The 12,192-nt window shown below is 41.2% G+C and overlaps 1 protein-coding gene across 2 annotated transcripts in view; it reads right to left on the bottom strand.

The window, feature by feature from the left end:
• Positions 1-12,192, bottom strand: part of LOC141914079 (uncharacterized) — a 58,022-nt gene that overhangs the window by 27,972 nt on the left and 17,858 nt on the right. For both annotated transcript variants that reach the window (XR_012620691.1, XM_074805355.1), the window contains exon 2: positions 3,480-3,528. Coding sequence is in view for 1 of the 2 variants with exons in the window: in XM_074805355.1 (XP_074661456.1) it covers positions 3,480-3,482 (3 nt within the window). In the remaining variant the exon portion in view is untranslated. The remainder of the gene's footprint in view (positions 1-3,479; positions 3,529-12,192) is intronic.

Raw genomic sequence — 12,192 nt, 5'->3', positions numbered from 1 at the left:
TATGAGTCAGGACAGACTAAATGGCAGTCCATTATGAAACGGAGGTAGATGTGTCTGCTGTAATTGATGAATTTGCGAGGCGAAATCCACGTCGCATGACTTTTCTTGACATTTTTTAAGAAAAGTAATTAACTTTAGTTCTTCATTCTTCTATGAACGTTGTGAGGTGTCTGACTGTATTAATCTACATTTAAAACCGTGGCATTTATGATAATTTGTAATACTACTGCATATTGTGATAATCAGTTTCAGACAGTAAACTGCTATTATTCTGTGAAATGAGATTAGTCAAAATCAGGAGAAACTGCTTGTAACAAGGATTTTATTTTGTGTATCAGTGCATAGAAATTATTGGAATTATTTTTTTAGTCTACACATGGATACACTAAGATTACTTTTAGATAGATGTGTAGATTTCACAATAAAGTATTAAGTATGTGTATTGTTCTCCGTGCTCCTTGAAAACTTTTCTAACATTCATTATCCATAATCACCTTGCATTAGTAATTTCAGCTAGTTATTAATCTGTGCAATACAATTAGTCAGGGTTAGACAGGGTTGCATCTTTTTAATATTATCACTTGTTGTAACTGTAAAGTACAAAAGACATGATTCACCTCCACAAATATTAGTCAAATTCTCACTGCTGATAATTCATTTCCATTGCAGATAAACCATCATCTGTCGTTTATATTGCTGATTAATCGTCACCAATCGGATGTTACTATATACACGTTATTTGCCAGTAAGTGCTAGAGGGAGGCAGGCAGGGAGGGAGGCAGACAGGTAGGGAGGCAGGCAGGGAGTGAGGCAGACAGGGAGGCAGGCAGGGAGCCGGGAGGCAGACAGGCAGGCAGGGAGTGAGGCAGGGAGGTCAACTACGAGATACTATTACTTGTATATATATGAACGATTAGATACATATATATTGCAGCCTGCTTTGAATGATAAATTCCTGTTGTAAGAAATCGAGTTCAACTTCTCCCGGTTAGTATCTATATATTAATACGAAACTATGTTGCAAATAGAATAGTGTCGCCGTGGAGAAGAAGTGGGCTTTTCAATTGTGTGCGGTAGTCAACCATTGTATAAACTAATGCTACGGGTATAAACAGTGTGTGAAAATATTTATAGGGGGGGGGACGAACGGAAGCGCGCAAAATTTCAGCCAATCAGTAAGCAGGAATTATAATTATAGATTCTTACTGCATCAAAGCAAGTCTACAGCACAATAACGTTATGCAGTCGCAATGTAGACCACAAAACTTGCACCTAATAGGGTCAGGAGTTGGAGTCCCGCGTAGCTCTGTCCATAGTTTGTTTACCTCCGATAGTTCCCAGTCTCCGCGGCTATAGGTCATCAAAGCTCATAGGCGCTCCACGAGCATGGGCACATAGATTTTAAATGGCCCGACCTAATACCATTGCGAATAAATTAAACAGTTTGAAGTTCTAGGCCAAAGGAAATCACCCGTGGTTTCCGCGGGTATTACTCTAGTTCGGACTTTATACCTAAAACAATTCGAAAGTAACTAATATCGTGAACCACGCCAAACTAGAAGCGTTACCGTGTCAGCCCATAATAGAAAACAAAAACAGCGTTTATTTCAACCGGCGCTTTTGGTCCACATTAGACTCGTGTTCCGCCAGCAGGCGAATTTCATTGAGATTTACCCCGCCCACCGCCCGTAGATAGACAATCACATCCACTGTTTGGCAAAGTGTTGAAGACGCTTTTGCTATGGAGATTGTTTCTCGACATTTGGTTATAGATATCCATCATACGCACTGCCGATATTAGCAAAACTAAAAAGGCCTAACCTTCCTTTCGTAAAAACATGTTTTGAGATAATGCGCCAACGTCTATGAGAAGTAATGCCTTTTTAAAGATCGCGGGCAGGCTCGGATACGTCACAAAGAGCGATGAAAGTATGAAATACGGCTGACGCGCGCGCGGCGCGAAGCTGGTTCTATTCGTGGCGCAGAACAGCTAGTGAATGGTCCATGCGTCTTTGATCTCGCGTTCTCTTCCCTCTAAGCTGGACGAAACTGCGGATGTGTAGAATTCTCATACATACATACATGGTTATACACATATGTTGGCGGTTTGACTCTAGTACGGTCAGGATGGCCATTTCAATAACGACTGTATCACATCTTCTGTAAATTTTAGTTACTACGAATACCGCACGTGGCACTGTGTGAATAGCTCCGATTTAATTGTCAACCCGCTACTAAGAAATAGAACGAATTCTACCCGAATGTCACCTTGATTGAAAACCACCGAAAAAAAAACTAGAATTAGACAATGCCCTGAAATTGATTTCAAACTACTCAAATGTTTAAGACAAAGCAAACTTATCTAAGCATTTGATAACTTATCCTGTTCTTACTAGACCTACTTGCCCATTCCCGTTAGCAGTTACAGGAGCACGTCGTTATACCGACCCCGAATATTCATCGGTTTATTTACGAAACACGAATTTTATTCCAGATAGATAAAGCGAACGATTTAAAACATAGCGAATAACAGCTACTTATCAATGTTTGTAACGAATATATCTTTCCTAGTCTTCTGACGTTCGTAGTTACGAAGTGCGACTGTAGTTTAGTTTCAAATCCCATAATGACTCACTCATTAGATCGCCTTTTTTTTTGGGCGATTTATTTTCATTCACATTTGGCTTTAGGCCTAGTACAGAAAGGTAATTATTTTTTTATGGCTCACAAATTGTGTGCCCTTGTAATTTTTCCCCCGAATTTCACGGGTTTGAACGTTAGTTCTATCTAATCGCATCGCGTACGCGGCCTTCGTTATGTAAGTTAACTGTCTTATTCTGAACGATAGTTCTCCGCAACTACGGTGCAGCTTTGAACAAACTTAACGAAATAGGCAAATCGTTTGCGTGTTGAACCGCGCATCTTACACACGATTGGAACGCGTTTTAATGCCGATACATCGATGTACGCGTTTGATTTCTCTCCAAAACGCAAATCGATTTGATAAACGTTAACTATGTCAATTTAATTCTAAGCTGTGAACCGTACGCATCATTGCTCAACCCTCGCTCAAAACGCATTCAAACTTTATCGCATTGGGAGATGCAATCATCCAAACCTTTTCGCATTGATACTCGAGATGCAGTCAGTTTTCGATGAAGGATTTATATGGTACCAACCTAACGACGGGTGCCTTTTACCCGATTTGACGTACTGTGTTCGAACAGACAAATGATTGCACACCGAGAACTTGGATAACCTGGGAGATCACCATTCACCTACTAGAAATATCCAGTGCCTGTCTGCAAGGGGAGATTACTGGGGTATATCCATGGAAATCAACGGATTCCAACGTTCGAATTTGAAATATAACGAGCCGTTGCGAGAATATCACGATTTTTTGTGATTGGTATAAATCTTTTAGTAGAATTAGAATAGAAAATCATTCATTTCTTCCAAACATAAACGATATTACATACCATATTCAATATTTGCTAGTATCTCACACGCGTAATGGTCACCGACTGCCTAGTGGATGAAAGCAGGTGCCAAAAAATAATTAAGATAACAATTTAACAATAATCAATTAGTAATCGATAACAATAAATGAATGATAAGAATAACGAATAATGATACTAAATACATGCATGGATGAATCATATATGAGTATATAATGTAATAATATCGGCTTGTAATTGAACAGGAAAAACGTATGCAATATTTGCTTATGGTAAATAAATCAACAACCATAATAATAGAAAGTGATAATGTATTACAATAGCGATAACGAATAGTAATGTTAGCGAATGAATGATCAAAGCTGTGAATAACTAGAGGTCCAGTAACGTATAGAAACCAGTGACTTTGAAAGTCACCACCTGTTAGATTTTATATTTAGAGTATTATTATGTTATTCCAGTTTGTAGTTTTCTATGTAGGATTATTGTAATATCAAGGCATATATTGTATTCACAATAGCTTATCCTAAGCCGCTCACTGTGTGTGACGGTTTGATTGGTATATAAACAGGTACTGATATGTCACCAGTAGTAATACTCTGTATGTTTCTCACCGAATGTCATGTTGGCGATTAGGCGTACGATTTGTAAGTACATATACAAGTACATTAATTCTGTAATTCAGTTATTGCATTTATGACATATTTATATAATGAGCAATGTTAATTTGTATTGTAGAAAACGGTAATAAACACCAGTTTGCAATTACGCCGCAGCATTTATCTTTTCATGTTGTCTCAGTCTGCAACATAAAGTTATAAATCTGCTGTATGATGTCTCAAGACGAGGATCAACCGTCAACAGCTGAACGAAGACAGAAATTAAAGGGCACTCGTGCTAGCCTGGCAGGGTGGCTTACTCGTTCGCTCGAGAAAGTGAAATCAACGAAAGAACAGTCAGATCTTCACAGAGAATCGTTGAAACAACGTATTGCTAGCTGTTTAAAATCACTACAGTCGGCCCACCAGTCATACGTTTCAGTTTTAGAAGATGCGGATGAAATTGAGCTCATGCTCCCCATTTTGGAGGGGCATGGGAGCGGCTAGTTGGTTCTGTAAAGAGAACACTTATGGTAGTCCTAAAGGGTAATTGTGTATCAGATTCAGTACTGCATTCAGCACTTATAGAAGTAGAAGCGACGATAAATAGCCGCCCACTTACATACAACAGTAGTGATGCTAATGATTTCACAGCGATCACTCCGAATCACTTTTTACATGGGGGCGCCAGCGACGTAATGCCTCCAGGTAGATTCGAGACGCAAGAAATTAATAGTCGCAAATAATGGCGTAAGTCACAAATCATAGCTGATAACTTTTGGCGACGGTGACAGAAGGAATACCTTCCGACCCTCACTGCAAGAGGTAAATGGTTTGGCGATTGTAAAAATGTCAAAGTTAATGATTTAGTTCTTTTAGTTGATGAAAACTTGCCAAGGACACGTTGGTCATTGGTTGGTCTTTGTGTAGTTTGCACAATCCCAAGTGAAGATGGCAGAGTGCGAACTGTAAGGATTCGAACCTCAGACAGATCTGAGTATTTACGGCCCGTGACCAAGGTTTGTGTCCTTGAAGAATCTGTGTCTTAATTATTGTTACAAAAGAATTTAAATGCATGTTGCCTCAGAAATCTGATCTTGTTTTGTGTGTCTGAAAAGTACTTAAAATTCTTTGTAACTGTTGTTAAGCTATTAATCGTAACTATTTGATTGACACCATTATTTGTAACTAGTATCAAGGGGGCGCTGTAAGATTTTAAATTTAGAGTATTATCATGTTATTCCAGTTTGTAGTTTTCTATGTAGGATTATTGTAATATCAAGGCATATATTGTATTATAGCTTATCCTAAGCCGCTCACTGTGTGTGACGGTTTGATTGGTATATAAACAGGTACTGATATGTCACCAGTAGTAATACTCTGTATTTTACTCACCGAATGTCATGTTGGCGATTAGGCGTACGATTTGTAAGTACATATACAAGTACATTAATTCTGTAATTCAGTTATTTCATTTATGACATATTTATATAATGAGAAATGTTAATTTGTATTGTAGAAAACGGTAATAAACACCAGTTTGCAATTACGCCGCTGCATTTATCTGTTCATGTTGTCTCAGTCTGCAACACCACCGTCAATCATAAAGCTTGTTATGAGCAAAATAATTATCGTGTTAAAGAAATACGTCTAGCTACCGACATGATATGGAAATACTAAGTTATTCTCTTAATCAACGCCCACTGGTGACCGACATGATATGGAAATACTAAGTTATTCTCTTAATCAACGCCCACTGGTGACCGTGCACGATTAAACCGATGACGTCGAAACTGTAACCATTCATAGAACCATGTAATGTAGAATCATGTAATGAGCTACGATTTTGCAAAAGATTTTGAAGGTAACAACGAATTACTGAACTGAAAAGTTCTATATGATTCATTATTTGACCTCCCTGATGGCAAAAAAACAAAAATAATTGGGTATTTCCAATTGCATGCGAGGAAATGTATCAAATAGCCGACGATTGATGCGTGACAATTGACCGCAAAACCCCTCTGATACGTTAAAGATCCCTTCACAAAGGAGCCCATCATGAATTTCAATGAAAAATGACAAACCACCATGAAGCTACAGGCCCTCCGAATTCAGGGTAAAATAAAATTGTTGGGCAAAACAAATCACAGGACGACCATGTTATGTCCGATCGACCCAATTTTTCCAACACCGACGGGCGATGAGGGATGTAATCATATGCGAAAGATCAAGACTAATTTATTGGAGCGTCGTTACAATTTACCTTGTAACACTTATAAACCTTAAACCGGGCGTAGGTCCTCGCGACGATCGCCTCGCAACGACCAACCGACCTACGCTACCTTGACTGACGGTACAGTACAATCAGTCTGCAAGGGGAGATGATTGAGGGTACAGTACAATCAGTATGCAAGGGGGGAGATGATTGAGGGTACAGTACAACCAGTCTGCAAGGGGAGATGACTGAGGGTACAGTACAATTATTAGTCTGCAAGGAAGATGACTGAGGGTACAGTACAGTCAGTCTAAAAGGGGAGATGACTGAGGGTACAGTACAGTCAGTCTGTAAGGGGAGATGACTGAGGGTACAGTACAGTCAGTCTACAAGGGGAGATGACTGAGGGTACAGTACAATCAGTCTGCAAGGGGAGATGACTGAGGGTACAGTACAATCAGTCTGTAAGGTGAGATGACTGAGGGTACAGCACAATCAGTCTGTAAGGAGAGATGAATGAGGGTACAGTACAATCATTCTGTAAGGTGAGATGACTGAGGGTACAGTACAATCAGTCTGCAACAGGAGATAACTGAGGGTACAGTACAATCAGTCTGCAACAGGAGATGACTGAGGGTACAGTACAATAAGTATTTAAGGAGAGATAACTGAGGGTACAGTACAATCAGTCTGCAACAGGAGATAACTGAGGGTACAGTACAATCAGTCTGTAAGGGGAGATGACTGAGGGTACAGTACAGTCAGTCTATAAAGGGAGATGAATGAGGGTACAGTACAATCAGTCTGTAAGGGGAGATGACTGAGGGTACAGTACAGTCAGTCTATAAAGGGAGATGAATGAGGGTACAGTAGAATCAGTCTGCAAGGGGAGATGACTGAGGGTACAGTACAATCAGTCTGCAAGGAGAGATGACTGAGGGTACAGTACAGTCAGTCTATATGGGGAGATGACTGAGGGTACAGTACAATCAGTCTACAAGGGGAGATGACTGAAGGTATAGTACGATCAGTCTGTAAGGGGATATGACTGAGGGTACAGTACAATCAGTCTGCAACAGGAGATAACTGAGGGTACAGTACAATCAGTCTGTAAGGGGAGATGACTGAGGGTACAGTACAGTCAGTCTATAAAGGGAGATGAATGAGGATACAGTACAATCAGTCTGTAAGGGGAGATGACTGAGGGTACAGTACAGTCAGTCTATAAAGGGAGATGAATGAGGGTACAGTACAATCAGTCTGCAAGGAGGGATGACTGAGGGTACAGTACAATCAGTCTGTAAGGTGAGATGAGTGAGAGTACAGTACAACCAGTCTGTAAGGGGTGATGACTGAGGGTACAGTACAATCAGTCTGCAAGGAGAGATGACTGAGGGTACAGTACAATCAGTCTGCAACAGGAGGTAACTGAGGGTACAGTACAATCAGTCTGTAAGGGGAGATGACTGAGGGTACAGTACAGTCAGTCTATAAAGGGAGATGAATGAGGGTACAGTACAATCAGTCTGTAAGGGGAGATGACTGAGGGTACAGTACAGTCAGTCTATAAAGGAAGATGAATGAGGGTACAGTACAATCAGTCTGCAAGGAGAGATGACTGAGGGTACAGTACAGTCAGTCTATATGGGGAGATGACTGAGGGTACAGTACAATCAGTATGCAAGGGGAGATGACTGAGGGTACAGTACAATCAGTCTGTAAGGAGAGATGACTGAGGGTACAGTACAGTCAGTCTATAAAGGAAGATGAATGAGGGTACAGTACAATCAGTCTGCAAGGAGAGATGACTGAGGGTACAGTACAGTCAGTCTATATGGGGAGATGACTGAGGGTACAGTACAATCAGTATGCAAGGGGAGATGACTGAGGGTACAGTACAATCAGTCTGTAAGGAGAGATGACTGAGGGTACAGTACAGTCAGTCTATAAAGGAAGATGAATGAGGGTACAGTACAATCAGTATGCAAGGGGAGATGACTGAGGGTACAGTACAATCAGTCTGTAAGGGGAGATGACTGAGGGTACAGTACAGTCAGTCTATAAAGGAAGATGAATGAGGGTACAGTACAATCAGTCTGCAAGGAGAGATGACTGAGGGTACAGTACAGTCAGTCTATATGGGGAGATGACTGAGGGTACAGTACAATCAGTATGCAAGGGGAGATGACTGAAGGTATAGTACGATCAGTCTGTAAGGTGAGATGAGTGAGAGTACAGTACAACCAGTCTGTAAGGGGTGATGACTGAGGGTACAGTACAATCAGTCTGCAAGGAGAGATGACTGAGGGTACAGTACAATCAGTCTGTAAGGAGAGATGACTGAGGGTCACTGAAGGTACCATACAATCAGTCTGCGAGGAGAAATGTCTGAGGGTAAAGTACAAGAAAAAGATGAAATATTGCGGCCAACTATAGGTGGGCTCAACTTTAAATTTCATTATTCTTATACATTAGTTGAAATTCAAAAATTATAAAATGCACTCTATCACCATTTCATTTTTCGACCCATCGACCTTTGATCTGGGGTCCATTTTTACTTGTGATTGCGACTCCCTCAGCACGTTCCAGGCGGTGCAACAACAACATTTGTGGGTTTCCAAGAAACCAGGTTACAAAGAGATACATTTGTTCTGTATGGCTGTTCTTCAACTCGTTATTCTGTGTTGCATCGCATTATAAATATGCCAAAAAAGGCGACCGGCAAAAGCACAATTCGTTTTTTTACATGCGATGATGTGGAATGGATTTCAAAGTGTCTGGATAACAGCATGCAGGAATGTATATTGTGCCAGAGTTGATCAGACCGCACAAAAAGATTAGCAAAGATATCGAAATGATCGTTTCGACAAGGAAATATCGTCCGTATTCCATTGCTTTATATGACGAGTCATTTCGTCGGCGAATGTCAAAATCGTAGACCACCTTTTAAGTATGTCAAAAAATCTATCTGATTCATTGAAATAAAGCTTTATCGATATCAATTGTACACCGATATAAAAAGATAGGGAACACCGTCGACATCGCTTTCGACCAAATTCGCGCGAAGGTTCTTAACTATGCTTTACTGTACTGGCAACCGGTGACTGGTACAATACAATTAGACTGCAAGGGGAGATGACTGAGGATACAGTACATCAGTCTGAAAGGAGAGATGAGTGAGGACAACACAACCAGTATGTAAGGGGAGATGACTAAGTGCACAGTACAATCAGTCTGTAAGGGGAGATGACAGAGGGTACAGTACAGTCAGTCTGTAAGGGGAGATGACTGAGGGTACAGTACAGTCAGTCTATAAAGGGAGATGAATGAGGGTACAGTACAATCAGTCTGTAAGGGGAGATGACTGAGGGTACAGTACAGTCAGTCTATAAAGGAAGATGAATGAGGGTACAGTACAATCAGTCTGCAAGGAGAGATGACTGAGGGTACAGTACAGTCAGTCTATATGGGGAGATGACTGAGGGTACAGTACAATCAGTATGCAAGGGGAGATGACTGAAGGTATAGTACGATCAGTCTGTAAGGTAAGATGAGTGAGAGTACAGTACAACCAGTCTGTAAGGGGTGATGACTGAGGGTACAGTACAATCAGTCTGCAAGGAGAGATGACTGAGGGTACAGTACAATCAGTCTGTAAGGAGAGATGACTGAGGGTACAGTACAATCAGTCTGCAAGGAGAGATGACTGAGTGTACAGTACAATCAGTATGCAAGGGAGATGACTGAAGGTATAGTACGATCAGTCTGTAAGGGGATATGACTGAGGCTACGGTACAACCAGTATGCAAGGAGGGATGACTGAGGGTACAGTACAATCAGTCTGTAAGGTGAGATGAGTGAGAGTACAGTACAACCAGTCTGTAAGGGGTGATGACTGAGGGTACAGTACAATCAGTCTGCAAGGAGAGATGACTGAGGGTACAGTACAATCAGTCTGTAAGGAGAGATGACTGAGGGTACAGTACAATCAGTCTGCAAGGAGAGATGACTGAGTGTACAGTACAATCAGTCTGTAAGGAGAGATGACTGAGGGTACAGTACAATCGGTCTGTAGGAGAGGTGACTGAGGGTACGGTACAATCAGTCTGTAAGAGATGCCTGAAAGTATGAACTAGAGTAAGCTCTACGTGCCTGGTCAGGGAGTTCTGTTCACCGGTCAGACTATGGTATGTCTGGAGTTACGTTAAAAAGAATTTCATTCAGAGCAAATATTTCGATGAACAGCCATCTCCGCATAGAAACGGCCAGTGAACGGATGGCATCGTTCCAGGGGGTGTACGAAAAGCATTTTTGGAGCCCAGCATTAAGCTGGTTACAAGGGGATACACGTTCATGGTTAAGTTATCAATTCGGTCATGACGAAAATGTTATTGTATGCGAGCGTTAAAAATGTTCCCGTTAAAAAAGTTTTGATTATCATTCTAATGTCTCAGGTATTTATTATCTATACCGAACAAGAATCCTTTTTATTAGTCTAATAGAATAGGTCCATGAATCGGCAAAGAGTTTTTATTTGGCGCTAAAACGCAACTCTATACCGGTTTCCAGTAAAAAAATGTATGTCACTCAGATCGTGTTACCGTACAAAAGAAATTTGTCTGAATACGGTAATTTTTACCACATCAACCATATATTACTGAAGCTTTCCGGGGACATGAGATTTAAAAAACAAATTGGGAAATAATTACGACATAACAACTCGGATTAAAGTCGCAAAACGTTTTAATAGAAATTATTTCAGAATTTTGAAATCGGGAAGTACACACACATTTAGCATTTATGTGCATGAAGAGGTAAATCTACATTGTCGATCGTAATGAGGTCAGTGGACTTCACCGTCGACATCGCTTTCGACCAAATTCGCGCAAAGGTTCTTAACTATGCTTTACTGTACTGGCAACCGGTGACTGGTACAATACAATTAGACTGCAAGGGGAGATGACTGAGGATACAGTACATCAGTCTGAAAGGAGAGATGAGTGAGGACAACACAACCAGTATGTAAGGGGAGATGACTAAGTGTACAGTACAATCAGTCTGTAAGGGGAGATGACAGAGGGTACAGTACAGTCAGTCTGTAAGGGGAGATGACTGAGGGTACAGTACAATCAGTCTGTAAGGGGAGATGACTGAGGGTACAGTACAGTCAGTCTGTAAGGGGAGATGACTGAGGGTACAGTACAATCAGTCTGCAAGGAGAGATGACTGAGGGTACAGTACAGTCAGTCTGAAAGGGGAGATGACTGAGGGTACAGTACAATCAGTCTGTAAGGAGAGATGACTGAGGGTACAGTACAGTCAGTCTGAAAGGGGAGATGACTGAGGGTACAGTACAATCAGTCTGTAAGGAGAGATGACTGAGGGTACAGTACAGTCAGTCTGAAAGGGGAGATGACTGAGGGTACAGTACAATCAGTCTGTAAGGAGAGATGACTGAGGGTACAGTACAGTCAGTCTGAAAGGGGAGATGACTGAGGGTACAGTACAATCAGTCTGTAAGGAGAGATGACTGAGGGTACAGTACAGTCAGTCTGAAAGGGGAGATGACTGAGGGTACAGTACAATCAGTCTGTAAGGAGAGATGACTGAGGGTACAGTACAATCGGTCTGTAAGGAGAGGTGACTGAGGGTACGGTACAATCAGTCTGTAAGAGATGCCTGAAAGTATGAACTAGAGTAAGCTCTACGTGCCAGGTCAGGGAGTTCTGTTCACCGGTCAGACTATGGTATGTCTGGAGTTACGTTAAAAAGAATTTCATTCAGAGCAAATATTTCGATGAACAGCCATCTCCGCATAGAAACGGCCAGTGAACGGATGGCATCGTTCCAGGGGGTGTACGAAAAGCATTTTTGGAGCCCAGCATTAAGCTGGTTACAAGGGGATACACGTTCATGGTTA

This window comes from Tubulanus polymorphus, chromosome 12 (assembly GCF_964204645.1).
Source record: "Tubulanus polymorphus chromosome 12, tnTubPoly1.2, whole genome shotgun sequence".
NCBI lineage: Eukaryota > Metazoa > Nemertea > Palaeonemertea > Tubulaniformes > Tubulanidae > Tubulanus > Tubulanus polymorphus.
The sequence above is the reverse complement of the archived record's forward strand: the minus strand, read 5'-3'. Positions and strand labels throughout refer to the sequence as shown.